This window comes from Pelodiscus sinensis, chromosome 2 (assembly GCF_049634645.1).
Source record: "Pelodiscus sinensis isolate JC-2024 chromosome 2, ASM4963464v1, whole genome shotgun sequence".
Lineage (NCBI taxonomy): Eukaryota > Metazoa > Chordata > Testudines > Trionychidae > Pelodiscus > Pelodiscus sinensis.
Genome location: NC_134712.1, coordinates 159,761,279 through 159,786,879, shown reverse-complemented (window position 1 = coordinate 159,786,879; position 25,601 = coordinate 159,761,279). Strand labels below are relative to the sequence as shown.

The following is a 25,601-nucleotide window of genomic DNA, read 5'->3' as shown; positions in this document are numbered from 1 at the left end:
GCTTTATCCTGCTAGAGATCTGCACATGTTCCAGTATAGCAGACCAATCTCTGCTGGTAAAAAGATACCAATCAATGTAATAATATGTTGCCATTTCTTGCTGCACAATGCATTTTGCATGCTGTCGTTGTTACGTGAATATTCTGTTCAGATAATAGTGTTCTGGAATGGAGAATATTTTTATTTAGCTTAAATTCCTTCAGATTTCACAGAAGAAACAGGTATCTAGTGCATCTTTGATTTGTGTTAATTCTCCTACCTTTTTCCTTCTCTTTGAGTTGCAAACCATTTCCTCCCGCCAATTGTATGGATAGGATTGCTTTGCTTTCCATTTTAGAGATGACATGGACAAATAGCCAGTGACAGGTGTTATTAGAGCTCTATAATTCATTTAGAAACACATCCATTGATATTCTGTGCCTTGAGTTATTTATGGTTTTACTGCCAAATCTGATCCTCAATTTGGTTTCTGGGTAGTCTTGAGAGATATTCTGGTTTTCTGCTATGCAATGAGATTCTTTTTGCTTAGGCATTAAGTATGAGTGTGGTTTGACTATTGGGCCAAGATTTTTCAAAAAAATATTGCTGGGTGCTCAACACTTTTGAAAATCTGACCCCCTATTTCTAAATATTGACTTAGGAGCCTAATTTTAAGATCAAGATTTTCAGAATTAGGCGTCTAGTGTATTATAGCATGGCCAGTCATCAGGCCTGCTGATGGAGGGGCAACAGGGGCAGTTGCCCCAGAGTCCATTGATTCAAAGGGACCCATGGCTCCTGGGCACCACTGCTGTTACTGCAGAGCTGCAGCCAGAGCTCTGACCACTTTAAATCACTGCTGGAGTGCCAGAGTGCTCTTTGCATGGTTCTGCGGTATGGGGTAGGGTCCAGCACCATGGCTTGGACACCACTGAGGGCTGGCTAACCCTTGGGACCATCCCTTCCATCCAAGCCCCTTCCCCTTCTAGAGGTGCACAGCTGCCCCCCTCACACACACACTTTGTCCAGGGGCTTGCAGAAACTGTTGGTCCCCCTGCCAATCATAATGCTGCTCTTTGCTGAACTAAAGTTAAATTTTTAATGTTTCCACATAAAATAATTCTTAGAATTCAGATACAGAAAGTTAGGGTACTGGTCCCAGATGGTGGAAAGCTCATGCATGAAGGACTTCTCATTCATGGAAAGTCAGCGAGGACGAAGAGTGTTTATTTGGGGGTCTTAAAGGTAGGTGGTGTGATCAAGGCATGGTTCAGGTTGGAAACCAAGTGATCCTTCAACAAGAGAGGAAACTTTTCTACTTTTGTGCTGTACTGGGGGTAAAGTGCTTACCATTTCTCTTGAAAACGAGCAGTGTCAGTGAAGATGCTGTTTATAATGCGATCATCTTAGTGATAGAAATGTAGCCGTGTTAGTCTGGGGTAGCTGAAGCAAAATGCAGGACAATGTAGCACTTTAAAGACATCCCATCATCTCTGGTATTGGCACTCTCACTACTGGTCTATGCAGCTATGTAGACTCTCTTCTCAAACCCTTCGCAACCAACACCCCCAGCTATCTCCGAGACACTACTGACTTCCTAAGGAAACTACAAAACATCGATAACCTCCCCAATAACACCATCCTTGCCACCATGGATGTAGAAGCTCTATATACCAACATCCCACATGAAGACGGATTTCAAGCAATTAGAAACACTATACCACAGGACACTACTGCCAACCTGATAGCAGACCTATGTAACTTTGTTCTCACCCACAATTATTTCCAGTTTGAGAACAACTTATACCTCCAGATCAGCGGCACAGCCATGGGTACACGCATGGCCCCACAGTATGCTAATATCTTTATGGCTGACCTAGAACAACGTTTCCTCAACTCCCGTCCCCTTTCACCCCTTCTCTACCTACGGTACATCGATGACATCTTTATGATCTGGACGCATGGCCAAGAAACACTGGAGATATTCCACAGAGATTTCAACAACCTACACCCCACCATCAACCTCAGCCTGGACCATTCTACACGAGAGATCCACTTCCTGGACACCACAGTACAAATCAACAATGGAAAATTAGACACCACTCTCTACAGAAAACCCACCGACTCATACAGTTACCTACATGCTTCCAGCTCCCATCCAAAACACACCACACGATCCATCGTCTATAGCCAAGCCCTTCGATACAACCGCATCTGCTCTAATCCCACCGACAGAGACCAGAAGCTTCAGGATCTCTACCAAGCATTTATAAACCTCAACTACCCACCCGGAGAAATAAAAAAGCAAATTGAAAAAGCCAGACGAATACCTAGAAACCATCTACTTCAAGACAGACCCAAGAAAACCAACAATAGAACACCACTTGTAATCACCTACAACCCCCAACTTAAACCTGTCCAACACATTATCAATAAACTACAGACTATACTGGAACAGGATACCATACTCCAAGAAGCTCTGGGAGACCCATAGTCTCCTATAGACAACCACCTAACCTCAAGATGATTCTTACCAACAACCACAGCACGTACCACACTAATACCAACCCTGGTACCTTCCCTTGCAACAAACCCCGTTGCCAGCTTTGTCCACATATTTATTCTGCTGATACCATTATTGGACCTAACCAAGTGAGTTATAAGATCAAGAACACATATTCCTGCGCATCCAGAAATATAATCTATGCTATCATGTGCCGAAAGTGTCCGTCTGCTATGTACATTGGACAAACATCTCAGACACTTCGCCAAAGGATTAATGCCCACAAAACAGATATCAGACAAGATCACAAAGAAAAAACAGTTTCTTGCCATTTTAACCAGAAAGGACACTCTCTCAATGACTTAACCACCTGCATTCTGCTACAAAGACCTTTTACATCTGTACTTGAAAGGGAATCCTCTGAACTGTCATTCATGTTAAAATTCGACACTCTCCAAAGAGGATTGAACAAACACTTGAACTATCTTACCCATTATCAAGATAGCTTCCCCAATTATCACCTCTAATACCATTAACTCACAGACATCCCACTCTTCCCACCTCTAATATCATCAATTCACAGACACTTACCTTCCTTCCTTTCCCCCCTCCCCTGCATCCCCCTCCTGTTCTGAATTGTGATTTGTCCTTTTCATGTGTGTTCATTTTTTAAATTGTATCCTTTGGTATATATGGTTGTGACTATTTTCTTTCACTATTTGATCTGAGGAAGTGGGTCTGGCCCACGAAAGCTCATCATCTAATAAACCATCTTGTTAGTCTTTAAAGTGCTACATAGTCCTGTATTTTGCTTCATCATCTTAGTGATGAGAGAGGATCACAATGACCAGTGGGGCCAACAGCCTCTCTGGGCCCCTGGGCAATGTGGGTGGGAGGGAGCTGCTCCATGCCCTGGAGGGGGCAGACACTCAGCCAGAAGAAGGGTGCACCATGCAGGGTTCAGGCAGCAATTTACAGGGCCCAGATCTCCATCCAGATCTCCATCCATCCACCTCTCCCATAGTAGTACCAGTGGTGGCCAAGAGCCCAGGCCCCTTTTGAATCGCCCTATTCTCCTTTCCCAACCCCACTGTTGGGAAAAGTTTTATTAACAGTGTTATTGTTAACTTCATAATGGAAATAGAATGGTGTGATTATCCAGTGAGGATCATAAGGCCATGACCACTTTGAGACTGACACAAACAGTTTGTGGTAAATGTGAAGGCTTACCACACTGCCTCTCCTGGGGAGGAGAACACTGACATAAGGACTGTGTGGAAATGCAGGATTTCAGTAATGCTGTTTCCATAATTATTGTATATTGTAGCACTGGTGTGGGGGCTGCAGGACTTTGTCAGGAAGCTGTCTCACACCATTTGATAAGATGACCAATTGTGGGTTAACTCCTCTATTTCCAGGGCACTACTTCCTGGATTGACAATTTCACTCCTGGTACGTCTACACTGCAACAGTATTTCAAAATAACTAGCGCTATTCCGAAATAACTTAGTCTGTGTCTATCCAGCAGGCAGTTATTTCGAAACAGTGTCAAAATACTGTCAAGCTGGAGGACTTCTTACTCTGACTCCTGTAATCCTCATTGTATGAGGTGTAATGGAAGTCGGAGGAAGAGTGCTGTATTTCGAAATAAGTGCTGAGTAAACGCTCCCTATTTCGAAATAAGCTATTTCAAAATAAGCTACGCAATTGATGTAACTCACTTTGCATAGTTTAGTTCGAGTTAAGCCCTGCAGTGTAGACACAGTCTAATTTGGCTGAAGTGCTCAGTAAACTAGGAAGAGTAAACTCTTCTACAGTATGTATGTGTGAACTCTCCTATCAAGAAGCAGTGTTTTCTTCATAACAGGGAAACAATACAAGTGCTCAGTACGAGCCCTCATCCCAATAGTGATAATGGGACCTCAATTCACTCTTTGCCAATGATATGGCACTGATAACTTTGTGGGGAGAGAAGACCTTAACTTAATTTGTTTTAGGAAACAGCTGCAGTTATGCTGCTCCATTATCATTCTTTTTTGATAGTCCCTTTAGAAATATTAACAGCCTCTCTTCTCATGCTCCTTGTTGCTTAGCTGTGCCTTCTTTTCTTCTTCCTCCCATTTGCCACCCCCGGGAACAGAGGAAGAAAGGGAGATGAAATGGAGCATTCCACACCAAGCTGGTTAAGTGGTGATTGCGTCATTTCAGGTTTATAAGGATGGCACCTATTTGTGATAAAATGAAACTTGGACTCAAAAGATTAACAGCGTACTGAAATACAGTCAAGTAGGGCTTTCATTCCACCACCTTATGGGCAGAGTTTCAGTACAAATGACCTGTTCTGTGTAGAGTTCCTGCTTGATTTCTTTACTGACATTACCATGTCAGAGAGGTTGGGGCAAGCAATATTGTTTTTTTGGCTGGCAACATGAATCTAACTTCATTTCATATTGTTTTTTTTCCCACAAGGAGACTCTCCATGAACTTAGGAAAGATTCTTCTTTTTCCTGTTAACAGCACTCTCAAACTCTTGACAGACAAATTCAACTTGCAGCCCAGTTTCTGTACAATAATAACACGTTACAAAACACGACTCACTAAACAATTGGTTTTACCGCTAGAAATTGAACAAGAAGTTGTTACAATGAGGTGAAAAATTCACCTGTAAAATCTTCACATCTGCCTCTGACATAAGCACCATGCTATGTGTGTAGAATATTCTCTACTCTACCAGGCCTAGGGAGGTGGACTGCTCTTGCATCTAAAATACACCTGCTTTGGGATGAGCCAATGATCATTTTATAGACTATTGTCAATTAGGTTTCAGTGGTGTGGGAATGTCTCCCTAGGAAGTGCTAAGCAGGATTGTGCGAGGCGGATGCTGGTGTCATTTAGCTTGATTCCCAGATTTATGTCTGGGAGCTTCAAATAACAAATCAGCTGTGAGATGTAAAATCTGCATTTTAACAGATCATTTTCTAGCATAACACTGCAGTGAGCCAACAGCTTCTCTGATATTCACAACCCGTGCATTGCGGTACAGCATCACTAATGATCTTCAACAATTATGATTGCAATAATAAAGCACTGACAGATTATCATAACTTTTGAGACATTACAGTAATGCTCTGAAACATTGCCATCTAGTGGCCATTTTTTTAAAACAAACAACATCCTCTTAATATATCATCTTTCCTCTAACACTGAGTAGAGAATACATAACACTATGTTAACAACATGATTTTTATTTAAAAAAATATATAAATGAAATCTTCTGCCTTTGTTTACAAGAGACTAGAATGAATAATAGTAAAATCCACATGATTGTTTGCAGTGTGCTGTAGCCACGTTGTCCCAAGATATATGAGAGATGTGATACATCAGATAATATATTTTGTTGGACAAACTTCTGTTTATTGAAAGGACCACCAATATGAGCTTTAAAGAGCTCTTCTTTGGGTATGAAGAAAACCAACCCCTGAGCTAAATACCTGTTGGGACTGATAGTTAAGCACAAGAGATACACATATGAAGAAGGATACCACTCAAAATGAAGTGGGCAATTAAATGTCAACAGATACAGGAACAAAATACAGGACTATGTAGCACTTTAAAGACTAACAAGATGGTTTATTAGATGATGAGCTTTCGTGGGCCAGACCCACTTCCTCAGATCAAATAATGGGTCTGGCCCACAAAAGCTCATCATCTAATAAATCATCTTGTTAGTCTTTAAAGTGCTACGTAGTTCTGTATTTTGTTTCAGCTACACCAGACTAACACGGCTACATTTCTATCACTATTCAACAGATACAGGGTATGAGACAAATTGTTAAAAAGGGCCAAAAACTAGATTCTCACTTAAGTCCATAGCTTTTAGTAACTAGAAGAGTTATGAATTTAAGTTCCCAGACTCATCTTGTAAAGATGCTGTGTAGGTTTCTTTTGGGGCTGGGGACTGAGAGGTCAGATATGGATTATTTTGTAAAAAGTGTTCACCCCCCTGGATGATGGGATATCTTTGTTTTAATATCACTTTTCTGTGTGAGTTAATTTAAGAGGGCAGTAATTGTCCAGTTTCATGCACATTGTTTCTGTATAAAAAGGTATTTCCCAGAGTTGTTGACTCGAGTTCCTAGGTGACTCAACTTGAGACTCAACTCGGGTTCATTGTTTGTGACTTGAGACTTGACTTGAGACATGCTAATTTTGTTAAATCGACTTGGTGAAAAAATTGTCCAAAAATGCTGATATTGATGGCTTATACAAAAGTGACTTGACATTTTTTAAATCAAGACTTGGGACTTGACTCGAAGTGACTTTAGGGACTCGAGACTCAACTTGAGACTTGAACTGTACTGACTTGAGACTTGACTTGGACTTGACAACAATGACTTGAAGACAACACTGGTATTTCCTCACCTTTCTTGATTCTCATAGTAAAGTTTATATAAAGTTACTGCCATAGTTTAGCTCCAGAAGGAAGTGCAATAGTTCTGCAATGTAATATAGTGGTAGCAGAGAGCTTTGAAACCTTCAGCTCAGTAGTTTTATCTTAAAACTGATGCAGCCATGAATCTTACTCAGGCGTTGTTGTGTAACAAGTCCTAATATTTAGGGTGCATTTAGAAGCTTCTGTTGACACAGTAAATGCTGAGTTCCAAAATGAAGATAAATAGAACTTTGATGCACTTTTATTAATTATATTAGTTCCTTTTTCTCAAAAAGCAATAACTGATGGAAACAAGTGAAATAACTCAGTGCATTTAGGATTCAACAGAAGTTATGAACTTGAGGGACAATTAGTGAGGTTCTGTGCAGGGGTGAGACTCCCAGTGATCTCTTTGTGTCTTAAAATATATGTGCCCATCTATTAACTTCTCCTCCCTCAAATTGTCTAAACAAAGAGTTTTACTATAACAAAGAGTTTTACTAGTACATTTTTCCTGTTCTTTCACTGTGGATGTGATGCAAGCTACTTCTATCTCTTGAAAATGCAAAGGACATTGGCAATTGGGAAGATATCAAGAAAACCATACTTTTTAATCCCAGCATATAGCTGCTGCAGTATGACTGTTATGCATTTTTCTTTACATTCTCTCTCAGTGAAGGCTATAGAAAAGGTCTGAAAGGTTTGATTTTTTTGTTTTCGTTTGGGTTTTTTTTTGCAATTCTGCATGTTCACTGTGCTACATTCTCGGCAGTGTTTGACTGTAACTGTATGATGTATCTGTATTCTATTAGAGATATATGCAATACCACCATAGAACAGGTGGTAATGGAGCCCAAGATGAAACACAACAGAGATGGGGAAAGGTCAGTCTAGAAGAAGGCCTTTGGCTTTGGGACATCCCTATCCATCTGGAACATCAGTTTGTCTTTTGTTTTTTTAAGCATAAAGGAAGACATGTCCTCTCTTGATAAAAGTAATCGACAAAATGATTGAATGAGATTTCCTTTCCTTAAATGTATTTTTCTCTTGTGATGATCCTTAAAATGGCCTAACATAGTGGGGGGGGGGGGGGGGGGAGCTAAGTTGTTCCAGGTTCAGATCATGATGTCCCTGCTATTATTAGTTGTTCTACTGGCACCAGGATTTCATGATATTTTATGAACTCATGGGTATACTAGAAATAGAACGTAAATGGAAAAGCAACCAGTTTGTGGGTAGAAAGCAGCACAGCATACAACAGAAGGGAGAGAAAAACGTTGGCCAAGAACATTATGGAATTTGCTGTTTTGAGGCCGGTATTCTGATGAAAGTTTTGATTTTTAAAATGATTTACAGGTTGCTGAAAGGATTAAAAAATGTGTCACATTCATATCCCATATGGACACTCTGACAAAGAATTTCACAGAAAATAATAGCATTTTAATAGTGGTTTGGAAACTATTGTTTGGGGGCTGCTTAAAAGCTTATAAATTGGTATAGATACTTTAAAAGTAATATGAGAAAATATTGATTATTTGGAAAGAGAAATTAAATAAAAATATCTGAGGTAAGCCCTACATTGAGTCAAGAATAAAAGTGAGTTAAATTTGACTAGGTTCAAGAGGCTTTAAATAAGGATGGCTGACTTCAGGCTGTTGAATAGGTCTAGATTAGGAAATTTATAATCTCCAAAGTCTAATATCACAAATCCTGAATTGTGGAAGTTGAAATCATCCCTTGATGGTGTAGCGTACATCATGGGTTTTTCTGGTGTGAGTTAAAGTTCAGTTTTTTATGAGTTTGGTAGTAACACAATAGTTTTGTAACTTAAATATTGGTTAATAGGAAATCATACAAATTACCATAATTCAATATTAACTGAACATGGTAAGATGTATTTTTTGTGCCATACAGAATATAAGGTTATAAAAGCCATTTCAAATTTCTAAGTAGTAAAGTAAAAAAATCTGTACAGTATTTTCAAACTTAATTTGATATTAAAATAAAATTCTAAGGAGATGGAAGTTATAGGTCCAATGTACTCAAATATTTAAGATTTCTCTGAGGCAATAATACCTTGTGTGCTTCTCATTCCAAAAATGCATTAGATTAAATCCTGTCCATCTTGAAGTTAATGGGAGTTTTGCCATCAATTTCACTCATTTGAAATATCTGTTTTGGTGCAAACAGAATTGGAAATCACCATATTCAATAACTTACCAAAAATATGAGAGCTTGTGTTTTCGGTCAGTGTTGAACAGTGTGCAAAACAAAATACTGTTTTGCTCTCTTCATATTTGTTACGTCAGTGGACTTGTTTGTCTGAACTTTACCATACTTATGCTTACAATGACATATTATCAAAATATCAAGGAGGAGCAAATGAAGACAGACTGTGAAGTCCAAAATAATATATTCTGTGTATGCTGTCTGAATTTGTCTGTTACATCAGTGAGATGAATTATGTGGTTAAAATATAAAGACCCATTACCACCAAAAAAAAAAAAAAAGTCACATTCCGATGTTTTCGGGCAGTTATTTGGAGGGTTTTTTTTGTTTTGTATGGCAATCTTTTTTGTAGCTTTTCATTTTGCACTGTTCTGTCGTATTCTATTGTTCAGAATAGTGACAACATAAAAATGCCCATTTCCTAATTTGTTTGCCGTGTATATTCTGAGTCCTATCTGCCAAGGTAGGGGTCTTTGTAAGTCTAGCAATTAAAATACAAATCTAATGCAGCATTATTAGTGGAAGAAATCCATAGTCTATTCTGCCATTCCTTGGCCTCAGTGAGATTTTGCACAGTACAGGGAATGCTAGTTTGGGTCTGCTATATGGTTGGACCATAAACATTGAACCCTTTAATGATGTCCTAAAGATAATTGTTTTTGAAGCGTATGGTCACACTTTAATTCTGATTAATGTTTGTGTATGTGTTACATGTTGTGAATAGACTGAATACAGAAAATAATACCCTAGCTGAAACCATGGCCTCATTGAAGTTAGTGGAGTTTTGCCTTTATTCATTTCCTTTATTCTTGTGTCTATCTCTTTGGTTGGCCCTTCTGGGCAAATGAAAATACAGCTCAGTGAGACTCACTGAGGATTTGTTTACAGTACATAGCTTTTAGTGACACAGCTTTTGTCTGCACTTTTGCTCACAAAACCTTCCACTCCCAGGTGCAGTTATAGTGGTATTAAAAGGTTTTACCAAAAATGAGAATCAGGGCTCAGTAAAAATTTCACTCCTTCACAGTGTAAATATCTGAATCATCAGTCTTTGGAAGCAACCCTATAGGTCAGAACCCAGAGTAGGAAGCTTTGTGTTGTACTTTAATACTGTCCTGAGCTCATGAATAGCACATAACGAGTATGTAGTAAAATGTTATAGAGCATTAGTCTGATCACACCTCATCTTAACCACTTCTCTTTCTCCCTCTTACTGTTTATTTCACCTTATTTATGTTTGTCCCCTTTAAATTCCTTGTTCAATTAGAATAAGAAGAAATGTGAGGCCACAGTTCGCTCTTGAGCAGTTGTTCACAACTCCTCCTGGTTAAGCTTGGAATCTTGTGATCAGATGTGGCTTCAGAGATTTTATCTACCACATAGAACCCTATGGGACAGTAGCAGATCTGATTGCAGATTTGAGTCCTTACATTCTTGGACATTTTAGGGCAAAAGTTGGCATATTTCAGTGTTAAACATGAAAAAGTGCTGGTACTCAGATTGTGTTCACTTTGAGGTCACCATTTAGGGAATATAATTTAACCAATATCAGCGCAATCAAAATCCTTTGGAAATAAGGGATTTTGGTCAAGAAGGAAAGCATTATATGATAAAACCATTCTCGATTATATGGCAAGCTTTTCATTAAACTATGAGTTGTATAGTGTGCTTGCTAGAACTAGATTTTTTTCCCTGCTGACCCATATGTTATAAAAATGTACCTTTATTACTGTTCAATTGATTCAGGCTATATGGAAAAAAATGATGATAGAGCTCACTGTTTAATAACCTGCTCTACTAGACCTAGTGACATAACACTTTGAGTTCCAAATCAGTAGATATAAAAGCATAGCAAATGATCCTGGAATTCCTTCATTGATGAATGATAGTAAGTTGTTATAGTAAGTTTTATTAGTTTTATGATAAGTATAACTATGGACAATTATCTGCTTTGAAACTAGCTCTCTCCTTACCGCCTAGTCTTTTCTGTTGAACAGAGGAATTTGAAAACACACTCCAATAAGCAACAGAAATATAAGAGGGGAAGGGTTGTGTTATTTATGGAACAAAAATTCTCAGGACATAACCTAAAATGGGAAAAAGGTTCAATTTTATTCAGAATTGCTGAATGGGGAAAAATTACACCCCAAAGCTAATGGGTTTGCATTTTCTTTTAGGAGCGTCTCCTGATGAGTCTTTTGCCCAGGAACGTTGCCATGGAAATGAAGGAAGATTTCCTGAAGCCACCCGAAAGGATTTTTCACAAGATTTACATTCAAAGGCATGACAATGTTAGGTAGGATTGACACCAGCTCACGAAATAATGTAAAGTGGGGCAAACAGTGACGTGCAGTGACTTTGAGATCTTAGAGCACAAAAAAGTAATCACATTGAAGATGTGTTGTGTTCATTTGGGGGAGGTTGGAATAGCCTATGGAAACTGTGGATATGAATTTTGAGTTGATAAATAATTTAGAATAATAATGCTAGGAGGAAACCTAATAGTCTTCTGGTTCAGTCTCTTACAGTTGTGGTAGATACAAATATTTATTTTGCATGATAGTAACATGGAAACATACCTACAAACAAACAAATATTTTTTTGCTATAATAGCTTATTTATCTGGAAGGAAGTAAATGTCAGTGCAGTGCAACCATTTGTCATCTTAGGAAAATGCGTATCAGTCCCCATCACTTGAGCATTCAGCTTCACAGATGATTGATTGAAGACCTGTTTCTGTTAAGTAGCATGTTGTTCCAGGAGCACTCCCTCTGAAATCAATTGTTATTATGTCAGTCTTGCTATTCTTCTCAATCCCTCACCAACTGTACTCTTCTTGAATAACCTAGCCCTGCTAGTGCTCAGAAGCACTCAGCGTTCCATGCCAGAAAGTCATTTTCTTTTCTTACTACCACAAAACCCTGGTTAAATGATCCAATAGTTCAAATTCTTTATCTACTAACTGCGTTCTTAGGAGAAAGTTATATTATTAAAGCTGAAAACTTAAAAAAACTAACTCTGCTTTCCACCATTAATACTCTTTGTTTTCATTTGCCTCTAATATTCAGCTTGGACAAGGAAAACAAAGACATTTTTTCACTTAAATTTGCACTCAGTTTCTAGCCAATTTCACTTTGTTTGCATTTCACAAGCAGTGCTTTAGGGTTTGACTTTTCTCAGAAAATTATTTCCAAACACTTCTATTGAAAATTCCCAATAAAAACATGTAAAACTTGGGACAGGAGGTTACCATTTATTTTACTACCAACTCTCATGATTTTAGTGCAGGTCTCATGGAAGATTTTTTTTGTTTAAACACCTCAGTTCCCAGAGTAACGTGATTACATGAGAATCTCATCTTTTTCAGTTTTCTAAAATACATTTCTAACTTTCAAAATTTCTGATAAAAGCTTGACCATGGGACCTAAGTGCCTCCTATAAACTCAGAAATCAAAAGGTAAGTAAGATTTAAGCCAGTCTCATTGGTTTTTCTGTCCTGGCTGATGATTTTTCCATCCTTAGGGTTAGTAATACTGCATTTACATTGATCTTGGATTTTGCAAAACCCAAGCTCAGAGTTTTGAAAATAGATGCCTGTCAGTGGGACTTGGGATTTTAAGACACTTTTTCACATTTTTGAAATTTCCTCCCTTGAATAAGAACTCCCTACTTTTAAAAACCAAGCCATTTTTTTGGTCACAATGGATTTAGAACTTAATTTTAAGTCCCTATTTAAAAAAAAAAATCTTTCCCCATCTTTGTTTCTCCTAGCTAATACTAAAATGATACTCTCCCCATCATTTTTGCAACTCATTATAGTTTTCTTGTGGCCTTCAAATAATGAAGTAATAAGGATGGGATCTAGGAGAATTGATTGAAGAAAACATCTTCTAAGCAAGATAGTTTGTCTCACGTTCCTATGCTGTGTGTATGACAGAGTCAAAGGAGACACTCTCTTCCTCAGACATATATCAGCAAATCCTTCTCCAGTAGAACCAGTCATGTTGGGTTCTGTAGTGAACCCTTTTTATCTTGTTCTTTTAAAGAACTGAGTTTTTCTATTTACAAGCATTCAGTTTATTTTCTGCAACAGTCTACCGAAGCTAAGTGGGTGACACTTGCAATCAGATTTATTGGCGCATAAGCTTTCATGGGCAAAGACCCACTTTGTCACAGGCATCTGACGAAGTGGGTCTCTGCCCACGAAAGCTTATGCTCCAATAAATCTGTTAGTCTATAAGGTGCCACAGGACTCCTCGTTTATGCAGATTCAGACTAACACGGCTACCCCTCTGACACTTGGAATCAGCGTCACTTGGATATTTTCAGTGCATTACCATGTCACATGGATTTTGTACAATCAGTGAAATCTTCCATGTTAAGGTAATTGCAGCCAGTTTGCTAAGAGATGGGCCTGCACTTCTTGGTTTGTGAAGATGAGCAAGAGAGTTTGGGGCTAATTATTGAGATCTTTAAAGGTTTCTCTTAGAGAAAGTGTAAAGAGTGTCAGAACAGGTCATCATCGGTAAATGAATTTGGGACCTCCAGTGCTTAAGAAATGCGAGCCTCTACCAGACTCATCATTTATAGAGCATTGACTAGAGAGGGGTGCATCTTACTCACTGAACAGTAAGTTATTAATATGTGATGCCAGCTACCAGTCTTTACCCTAATGTTTTCAGGGAAGCTTATTGAGAAAGTAAAGTGAGGACAGTACATGTTACATCTTGATCTCCTGTGTGTCCTCTGGTCTGGATTTGGCCACTTTTGTGGGGCAAGCTGGAAATGTTAACTAATGTGCTTCTTAGCTTATTACAAAATGCTTTCCCAGCATGTTTCTCAGTGAGTTTTGTCTCCCTGTATGCCCAGCAATTCACAGATGAATCTCTCCAGCTGTAAGTTATTTCCAGATTCCTTCTTAATACTGAAGGGGTTTATTCTCATGGCAGTTCAAAGCATTAAACTCCTCTGCGTGAAAGTCCTGTGTGTGGAATGGGGGCAAGATTAAAACTTTAAACTAATTTTGCTTTTTAACTTGATATTGCTCCAAAAACCTCAATGGGTCATATTTAAATCTTCATTAAAGAACAAGCTACAGTCTTTCTTAAGTCTGATAGCATTACATTCATAAGTTGCGACTGTAGTGACACCAGTAAATTCTGTACTCCCAGAAACTTGTGAGCACTTTGAAAACTTTAATAACTTTTTAGTAATTTTTTGAAATTTTCAGATGAGAAATTTTAAAAGCTTATTCAGAGGAATTTTTCATTTTGCTTTTAACTCGAGTCACATAAATAGCATTACTCTAGTGTAAGAAAGAGCAAATTTTGGCTCTTGATCATGCAATGCTGTGCTAACCGTTGGTGCTAAATAAATTACATTAGAATGTTATAATATTAGTATCAATTATGGTTTAAAGTGTTCTATGGTCCTTATTGGCACTGCATTTCTTCTCCTATAATTTATCTTTTTTATAATGTTTTCCTTTGAAGATGGCTTATTTTTGTCAGTATCATTGTAGTTATATTATTTGAATTTAAATAGTTAAATGAGTTCCCAAAATCTTGCTTATCACCATTGTTTTTCCCCATCATAATCACTGCCATAGCAGTGATAAGCTTTTCTTTCTGGATTTCTTATGCCTGAAGTACAAGACTATTGATAGCATGGTTTACAGTTAGAAAAACTCAGTATGTTAAGAACTGTTTTGTTTTGTTTTGTTTTTTACTTCTATCATGAAGTTGTTATAAACCATAAAGAGCAAAAACACTTTAGGTTGTGCTCTGTTTCCCACCAAAAGACAGGATAAATGACACCCAAATTCACCACACACTTAGAAGCCAAATAATTGCACAAATAATTGTTATGGGAGGCTTCTCTGTGTATGTATTTATTATGTGTAGGTGGGGCAGGGGGGCATGGAGAAATCTTTCCAAGGCACAGTTTCATGATATCAAGGATGTGGACCAATGTAAATAAAGCATGATTTAAAAAAAAACCCATGGATCTTTAGAAGCTTTCCAGGGAAGAGATCAAATGGACTTTTCAATAGCTGATGGGAGTCAATACTGTGCAGGTTAAATCTGTACTCTTCTCAGTAGCTCTCTTTCCTCTTCCTGTATTTTATGTGTAATAGGCTACATCTACACTGGGAAGGTTTGGAGGCAAAAGTGCTGTTATCATGCAAAAGTCACCAAAAATGAAAATTGGTCAGACGGGTTTTTCAGTCTCTCATTGTCAACATCTCATGGCCACATTGCTAGCACCCTGAGAACAGACAGAGAAAAGCAATGTGGGTTATTATCCCACAGTACAGTGTTGTGGGAAAGCAGAGCTGATCCCTGAGCTTCTTGGGATTCTCTCATAGCTCTATGAGCTCTCCGTGGTGAGGAATGTCAAAGCAGCACAGCAGTCTCTCCAACCCTTCCCTTGTAGCAGCAGTCTGCCTGCTGCTGTGTTCCTAAGAGGGCAGAACAGAAGCATTCCAATAATTTGCTCTTTGTTTGTTCCCCAAAGGGAGCAGCTCATTCAGTTGTCATATACTTCCCAGAACTTTGAAAGAGGGATGGGGGGGGGGGGGAGAGCACATGCCTGCAGGGCAGGAGAGATCATACAACACTGGTAAAGCCATCAGCACAGACATTGTGGGATATTGGCAAAAGCCAGTTCTCTCAACAAAACAGAGTCCAGACTGGCTCTTTGTTGACAATAAAGGGAGGGGAAAAGACAAAAGTCTTTTCTAGGGCTGGAAGTTTTTTGTCACCAAAACAGGGTGTTTTTCCTAACAAAAGCTGCATTGCAGCATAAACATGCTCACTGTTATGTCACCAAAAGGCAGTTTTTCATGACAAAACATGCCAGTGTAGACAAGTCCTTAGTGGTTATCTTATGGGTGGACCTTGACCTCAGAGAGACAATTGTGTAAGTCATCAAGAAATCAACATGACTTCTTGCTTGCTTGTGTTTTGTATTTAATGGGACTGTTCTACGTAACAATAAGGACAAGTGCAAGTGTCATTGGTTACCAGAAAAAAGTACTTACTAGGATAAATACATGAAAGTGAAAAAGAAAGATATGGTTGCGTTTGTGTGTCTGACATGATCAACAAAGATGTGGAAAATGCATTAGAGATATGGTTGTGTTGAAAAGTTGACTCAGAGTGGCATAATGAGGGTGGCTAGGAGCCGAAGATCAGTCTTTGCCTTAGTTGTCTGTAAAATGGAGATAAAAATGCCTTATTTCTCCCACTTTTTCTCTACTTTATTTAGTTCATAAGTTCTTCAGGGCAGAAACCATCTCTTACTATGTATATGTACTGTGCCTAATATGATGGGACTCCAATCTTAGTTGGAGTTGCTAGGTGCTGCTATAAGACTAATAAAAATAACATACTCTGCTCGTCTGCACACTGCATATGGGGGCCTGCAGAGAATCTGCTTGTTCCTCTACTTTACCTCCTTTAACTTGCAGTCATAATCATGTGCTAAAAGAAATATTTCAATATATGCAGCTTATAGCAACATAGCCAGTACAAGCTGTGAATAGACAAATACCTACACGTCTCTGCGAATCAAACTCCTCAAGATATAAATGGATCATAAGCATTGAGCTACTACCAGTTTTCTAGTCTCTAGTATGGTAGTTTAGTTTAGTCTCATTTTAATAAGGAACAAATAATAAACTAACTGCAGGCAACTATATACATTGTAATTGAAAATATTGATCTCTTACGAATGGAGTACCCAATCCAGAGCCTAGCGATGTCAGTAGAAACATTACCACTGATTTCAGTAGGTTTATGAGCTCAGTTCTTTTGACATTTACTTGTGAAAGTAATCCCAATGTATATCTCTGGGATTATTCATATGAAGCTTTGCACCATCTAAGTGAGGGACATTTAAGGCCTAAACTGATGCTGCTGTTCTTAACAAATAGAAAATTTCCTAGATTAATAGAGGCATCCTCATGCTTAAGAAAGATCACATCTGTAATAACTGTTTAATTAGAAATCAAATGTTATGAAATGTCAAGATGACTTTAAAAATTAAATTAATATACCCTGTAGCAAGGTTTCAAAACTTCTGTTCTGTGATGCTCATAAGGCAGAGGGTTCGTTAAGAATTGGTTATAAGAACATTTCTGAAAAATGAAAAGCACATTTTCTCTCATCATGATTTCATTGTAATAAGCCCATGTGATAATTTACACAGCCTACTGTAGATCTTAGTGATTTCGAGTATGACTTCATTGGAGCTGGCAGGTGAGATTCCTAGATCATATAGCATACACATGCCAGCTGTGCTTAAGCTAACATAGCAGTATAGCCAGGCTAGCATAGTTAGCAGCTCAAGCCAGCTGCCTGAATATGTGCCCACTCAGAGCCCCTAGGTACATACTTGGGTGGCTAGACCAAGTATGCCTGTGCTGCTTCCTGTGCTATGCTGGTTACACTGCTATTTTTAGAACTAGAACAGGTTCCTCTATGCACATTATGAATCACACCATCTCTTTAAATGCAGATATGCTGTTAGAAACAGCTTTATTTATCAAGCTATTATAGATTCCGTCCTCTGACAGTATGTTGCACTAGACTATTGTTCTTATGGTATGTTGACTGCAGGTGACCTAAAGGCTGGGTTAGCAACCCTTTCTCGCATGATTGAGCCCATACTTATATGAGTAGTTCCACCAAAGTCAATAGGGCTGTTCATGTGAATAAAGTGTATGCATGAACAGTGTTAAAAAGCAAACATTTAGCACCTCTAGTAGTTAAATTTGCTATGGTATTTGCAGCATTTTCCCTATATTAATAGTGGGGTAGAGCTGTGAACCATTCTAATGGTATTTGCTATAGGGAAGCAGCCTAGATCTGCTCTGCTAGGCAGCAGGGTTTTGCAGCACTACTTCTAGCAGGTGTTGGCCCCCTGCAGAAAACTGCTGTGTGTCTGCTGACACATTGTGACAGGTGCAGCTCATTAATGCCATCAGAGCTTTAAGGGTGGTGGGTGGGAGCTAAGGCACAGAAGATCCTTGAGGGATGGCATAGGCATTATTTATGAGTGAACAATAAAGCCAAAGCACAGACAGGGTAGGGACTTGAACTATTCCCATACTGTTTGCATTGCAAATAATTAAAACATCACAGCACTGCTCAGGTGTATTATTTTCTTGCAGTTACTCTGCTTAACAATCTTGCAAATCCTGTGGCAGCACAAAGCATATAAACATCTCATGTTCTTGCTGTCGGGATGCATTTCTCCTCCTTTTTTGCAATATCCCTTCCTTTCCAACAAATGGGTAAGGACATCACAAAAAGCAATGTGTTCATCACACAAAATGGAATTTTTAATTGTCAGGCATATGAGCCCCAGTGGTTAACCAGGACCGCCCCCGCAAGGGGTTGGATTTGCATTGCTCTGCTAATGGCTGCTCCTCAGGCAGCTGCAGTGGTGAGACTGCTGGCCATAAGAGCTCCTCCCCATCCAGTGCTGGGAAGGAGTTTGGCAAGAAGCTTTGGGGCAGGAGGACCTCTTACCCAGGCCATTGATCTGCAACTAGGGTTGCCAGATGGTTGAAACAAAAATACCCCCCCCCCCTCCAAAATATGAAAAAAATTCTGTTGAAGGGGAAAAAGGGGGGGGGGGGAGACCAAAGTTTGTTGAGGAAAAAAAGAAAGGACTCCAGGGACTTAAAACAGTGAGTGCAGGGATAGGAACAGGGGAGTGATTGAGTACTAAGACCCAGGGGAAAGCATTGCTTCCCCCTAGGTCTTTCGGCTGGCAGCCATTTTGTGCCAGCAGCCTTGGGGAACAAGGTAAGCATGGGGGTTGGGAGCCAGGAGGGGGCTCGGGGAGGCTAGGATGAGCACTGAGTGTTTGCAGGGTTGCCAGATGCCTGGCATTTTCACCTCCTGGCCGGGAAAAATTCAGAAAATACTGGACATTTTAGGTGTCCTGTATTCTCTGAATTTTTTTACCGGATAGGAGCTGAAAATACCGGACTGTCTGGGTGAATACTGGACACCTGGCAACCCTACCTGCAACATGGAGAGACCTGACTCCAGCTGGCCACTCTCTTATTGGTTTGGCTCCACCTCTCCCTCCCATGGTCAATCTGTAGTATAATTGTCCTGTGCATTTGCTGTACCCTGAGGTCATTGTGGAATATAACTGTCCCTGCTTCAGATCTTTCCCATTCTGTGTATGAAAAGCAATCAGATTCCAGGCACATCCCATATTCCTGGCACAACCAAACCCTAACCGTGCTTTAAGTTATGATAAGAAGTTGCATACAACATTTGGTAGTCCTTGTGATTCACTGTCCCATGTAGTGGCACTTATACCACTTATAGAGAGAAAGAATGAGTTTACAGCCTTACATGAGTGCCAGCTGACTTTATAGCTCAAGCTGTAGAGGATCATGCACTGAGGTTCCAGGTTTGGTTCTGCCTATTGGTGTTACACTAGCTTTTACCATTTAGGAAGAGTTTTTGAACAAATGGACTTGTGGATGGACAGACAGACATACAGATGCACGTTTTTAAAATATATGGTAGATTAAATATTTTGTATTGGAAAATGAATCTCCATTCCACTTTTGCGTGTGTTAAATACCTCTTTAAAAATGTTTTTCATAAGTAGAACTACACCTACTCTTTTTTACAACAACAAACCATTGAATGAGTAAGGCTGTAATATATCAGAGACCTGGGATTCAGAAGACCCCTACCTCATTCACTGCATACTGTCTGTTTTCTGTGCTGATGACTGAGTTTTGCTTTCTCTTATTCAGGAAAAAAAATCTGTGCCTAAACAATATGGCTGCGTCTAGACTGTCATGATTTTGCACAAAAGCAACCACTTTTGCGCAAAGTCTTGCTGCCTGTCTACACTGGCCGCGAGTATTTACGCAAGAACATTGACTTTGTAATGTACAAAATCAGTGGTTCTTGCGCAAATACTCTGACGCTCCTACTCAGGGATAAGCCCTCTTGAGCAAGTGGGCCAGTATAGACAGCAACATTAATTTCTTGCACAAGAAAGCCCAATGGCTAAAATGGCCATCGGAGCTTTCTTGCACAAGAGAGCGTCTACGCTGGCATGGATGCTTTTGCTCCAAACCAAATCTTTTGCGCAAAGGCACATGACAGTATAGACGCTCTCTTGCGCAAATAATTTTAATGGAAAAACTTTTCCGTTAAAAGTATTTGTGCAAAATCATGCCAGTCTAGACGCAGCCTTAGCCTTACAAAATATATAATATGACTTACAGAATACATCTATGGCTTGCTACAGGTTTTTACAGTGGTAATAGAAAATCATAATTTAATTTATCATAAGGCACAAATCTGCAGGACCTCTGTTTTATTCATTGTGTATTGTCCAATCTATACATGGAATGAGACTAATATCCCACAGTTATTTGAAATCATATAATTAAACTGGATCATTGTGAATTCACACAAGAGGGCAGAGTTAATTTAGGGTCCAATTTTGACTTTGACATTTCTACTTTCTTTTGACTTAAAACAGCTATTTTTGAACATTATAAATTTGTAATAAAGACTTGTGATTAATATTCAGCCATGCACAATAGGAACACTAGAAATAAAATGTTCAAGAATCTTGCAGTTATTAAAAACAAGCAAACCCCCCAAGTTTTAAGAGTAAATTACGATAAGGTAAGATAATTTTTAAAAGATTTTTAAACAGTATTGATATACTGTATAGAAATTTACCTTTAGATTTCAAACAAATATACTGTGTCCTATAATATACCCTTCAGAACTCTCTCAACACTGATTGCATAATTATATAAATACACATTTTCATTTCATATATATATATATATATATATATATATATATATACACAATAGTGATGTATGAAATGAAAGTGTTTGCAAGTATGCATTGTGGGTTACTTTATACATCCTCAGCTTGTCCTTATACTAATAAAGCCCTATGGACCAAATGGTAAAGTATGAGGATCAAATTATGAGCCAAATAAATGTTCCTTATTAATGATTGCATTTTTTTAAAAAATAACTCATTGTATCATTTTTCTGTGCTATGTAAAATAACCCTCCTTTAAGCCCACCTTTACTGTAGGCCATGGTTAAATAATTTAGAGATCTAGATAGAATTGCCAATAACATACCTGTTCTTAACAGTAACTATAGGTCACCTACTAGATTTAACATTTAAGTATTTGAGTATTCTTTCAATTCAAAAAGAGCATTCTATATTGTGTATGTTTGCCCAGAGTACTGATTTGTAAATTTCTTGATTAGCAAATACTTGAGTTTTACTGTCTTGTATGTTTTGAAAGATTGAAAGAAGTGGACAGATTTCAAAACAAGCAACCATAAAATTCTAAAGCTATCATTTTCTAAAAAGATAGCCACTGATTTTGGGTGCCTTGCTTGAGGCGTTTCATGATACATTTGGTGGTCTCCTATTGAGCAGCTAAAATCAATGACCACTGCTGAAAATTTGATTGCATGGAACTAGGAAAATGTGGAGAGCAAAACATCAGGTACAAATAGAAAAACTCATTACATGCTTATAGAAATCATGGGAACTTCTGATGTGACAGACACAAATGTAATAATAATAATTCATAAAAGAGAATACATGAATAAGAAAATGCATGAAAAATATTATGTCTAATTGAATATCATTTAAATCTGACAGGTGGTACACTGGACTACAACAGTGGGTTTTTTTTTCTTTCTTTCTTTTCTGTCCTTTTTGCCTTTTGGATAGCTGAGTGTCTGTGTGTGTTTGGGTCAATTTCTAGAAATCTTCAGTGTACATCTGAGTGTATTTCAAACACTTCAGGGAATTCTCCTATAATGATTTGGCATCTGCTGACTGATGCCATGAAATACCCAGATCTGACAAGCAAGAGCCCAGATCTGACAAGCAAGGATGTTGAAGGTCTAAAATGAAGTACATTAGCAGAGCTCTGTGGGCAAAGCTGAAGAGCACCAATTGGCACTACCATATACATTCTATTCTATTTAAGTCTGTTACCATGCCATCTCCATGGTATCTCATGGTGATGACACTATAGTCACAAGACACTAGAGAGAGATTAATCTGTACATGATGTTGTGATGAGATTCCCCAGGTTGCAGCCTGGAAATGTGAGACCATTGTGCCCCTTTTAACTCACCTGCCTGGGCTATCTCTCATAATGCACTGTTAGTGACAACAGTAACCCCCACCAGATGTTATTATCACTCAGAAAAAACACATGCTTCCAGAGCCACTCATGAATCCCTTAGAGTAAAGCACAATACAAATCCACCCCCAGCTCCCAGTATTATACCTCAGGAATATACAAAGTAATATTTATTAAATGGTTCATCACTTCATCAATGGTGAGTGACTTTTGAAAGCTGTTGAAACTATGCTCTAAGGAAGAATGTTCTAGGAAGTGAGGAGGAGTTACTCTAACAAATGGAAAATAGTACATATATGAGCTTGTACATCTGTATTAAGGTTTGGAACTGTTAAAATGTAGATGATTGTAGGTAATAATTCTGGACACTCTGGATGCAGGTGGAAACAAGCTGAGGATTTATTGTACACCAGCACTGGTACCAACCAGGGGTTAACCTGGAGAGCACTAGTTAATCATAACATTACAATGAATTATATAGGTAGCAGGTGGGTGGAGTAGAAGCGATTTGATAGGGTCTAGCAGCAAGAAGTAATGAGGACAGAAGCCAATAAACTACGAAGGTTACACAGCATCTCCGCCCATTACCAATTAAACATCTTATCAATAATACAGGTAATTATTCCTAAAAAGCTAAATAAGCCAACGTAAACAAGACAAGCATTTTAATGGCAACTTTGTCTGTTGAAATTATGATGCATCTACTGAGAGATGATACTGCCTTACGTTGGCATAGTCCTTTGGTCTCAGGCTTATCTAGGATTAAAGGAGACAGTGAGAACGACTTCTGTGAAGTTTGTTTTGGTACCAGCCAGGGTCTTATCAGAGTGAGGCCCTCTTGGAATATGGTTGCCAGGGCGACCAGGGTCACGTTAGCTGCTTATTCTGTGTGTTTCCAGGCCTTGCCTCAAATTTAGGATTCTAATAGAGATTCTTAGCAGAATACCATGGACTGCCTCAGTTTATCCCTACAATGGTTCAGTGTTGTGTTGGGCAATGTTGGGGATCCTGAAAAGATTTTTGGGGGGCAGATGTGATTTTAGCAATTGCAAGGAATCAAATTAGGTATAGGGAGGATTTGTGGCAGCAGGATGGCTGATGTACCTTTGATAAGGAGCTGGATTGGGACTCAGGAAGGTTACAGATTGCTGACCTTCTCTAAGCAAGAACGGGAGACTGGTTAGGTTTGTATTAGCATCTGTTACATTAATTGAGAGGGAAGGAGCTATAATTGTAAGAGGGGAGTATTGAATTCAGGCCTTGTCTACACTACGAGATAAGGTCAAATTTATTAAGGTTGATTTCTGATCACCCAATTTTGCAAAGTTGAAGATCCATGTCCCCATTGTGCAACCTAGTTTGAAGTAGTTCATCATTAGAGAGACTGCCATCGACTTTGAGAGCAATGCATGGTGGGTAGCTATCCTACAGTGCCTGAGCCACTTTTCATTCTGGATTATACTCCTGGTGCACATTGGGACAAAAACTATGCAGCAGGTAGTTTGGGGTTCATGTCATCAGCATCTCATAATGCTCATGGCTACTCCCTTCTCCTCTTGCTTGAGATCAGTGATCAGAAACAGTCTTTTCACACCCTTTTTGGCCCTGGTTACCTGTTCAGACACCATGGCAGCGTGAGCATGGCTCTCTCTCATGGATCCCATTTTGCATCATTGCATTGTGAAGTTGATGTCCACCTTGTTATGCCTAATGGTGCAGTATTTTGAGAGTGAAAGTATGTCACTCTCCCAGGAAGAGAACGAGGAGAAATCTCTTCCATCTCGTGGTGCACTTTGTACTGGCAAGCCATTACACTGAGTGAATTGGAAACGCAGCAGGCAATTGAGCCTCTGGAAATAGTGGAATGCTGGTTCAGGTACCGTGAGACAAGCACAGACTGATGGGACTGCATAGTGCTGGGACGATCAGCAGTGACTGCAACATTTCTGAATGCACAAGGTCAGTTTCATGGAACTTTGTGAATGGCTTTCCCCTGCCCGGAAATGACGGGACACCCGAATGAAACCTGCTCTGACAGTTAGGGTTGCAAGGTGTCTGGTATTTGTCCAGTAAAACAAATCAGAGAATACTGGACATGTGCAATGTCCGGTATTCTCTGATTTTCCGGCTGCTCACCAGATGGAAGCCTGGTGTGGGCAGGGGGAGCAGCTGGAAGGCGGGGCCACGATCGGTGCTGGGAGCCTCTGATTGTGCAGAAGCCTGGTGGGGGCGGGGGGAGTGGCTGGGACTCCCAGCCACTCCCCCCACCCCTACCAGGCTTCAGCGCAATCACAGGCTCCCAGCACCAATGGCAGCCCCGCCTCCCAGCCTGGGAGTCCCAGCTAGTAGGCGGGGCCGCGATCGCCACTATAGGTGCTTCAGAAGCCTTGCCTGCAAGGCTTCTGCGCAATCATAGGCGTCCAGCATCCAGCCCGCGTTCCTTTTTTTTTTTTTTAACACGTGTCCGGTATTTTTTGGGAGACCATCTGGCAACCCTGCTGACAATGGAGAAGCACGTGGTAATTACCTTGTGGAACCTTACAATGCCAGACAGCTACTAGTCAGTTGGGAATCAATTTGGAGTGGGGAAATCTACAATGAAGACTATTGTTATACAAGTAGCCAAAGCAATCAATACCATTCTACTAGGGAGTGTAGCAACTCTAGGAAATATGGCTAGCATAGGGGAGGATTTTGTCATGTTGGGGATTCCTAACTGCAGTGGGCTGATAGAAAGAATGCACATCCCCATCTTGGCACCTTGCAAAGGAGTACATAAACAGTAAGGGATCTTTCTTGATGGTGCTACGGGCACTGATGGATCACAAGGGTCTTTTCACTGACATCAGTGTGGGATGGTTGGAAAAGGCTCATGATGCACACATCTTTAGGAACTTCTGCCTCTTCAGAAAGATGCATGCTGGGATTTTATTCCCACACCAGAAAATTAGAATGGGAGAGGTGGAAATGCCTATTGTGATCCTTGGAGACCCAGCTTACCCTTTGCTCCTGTGGCTTATGAAGCCTTACAGGGACAGACTGGATTACAGTAAGGAGTGGTTCAAATACAAGCTGAGCAAGGAGATACATTTTGGAGCCTAAAACCTAATCTGTTAACATACAGCAAAGGTCTCTGTAAAGAAAATGGAGATGTCTGTGCAGAGGCATAGTTTTGTTGTAAAGCAGCCACTGCACTGTAAAGTGCAGCAGATACACAGCAGAGTTCTCAAGGGAACATCTGGACTAATGCAGTTTGGAGGCAGGCTTAGA

At 39.5% G+C, this 25,601-nt stretch overlaps 1 protein-coding gene across 2 annotated transcripts in view; it reads left to right on the top strand.

Annotated features, from left to right (window-relative positions):
* Positions 1 to 25,601, top strand: part of ADCY1 (adenylate cyclase 1) — a 757,558-nt gene that overhangs the window by 581,411 nt on the left and 150,546 nt on the right. For both annotated transcript variants that reach the window (XM_075921702.1, XM_075921701.1), the window contains one exon: positions 11,321 to 11,439. In XM_075921702.1, coding sequence (XP_075777817.1) covers positions 11,321 to 11,439 — 119 coding nt within the window. The remainder of the gene's footprint in view (positions 1 to 11,320; positions 11,440 to 25,601) is intronic.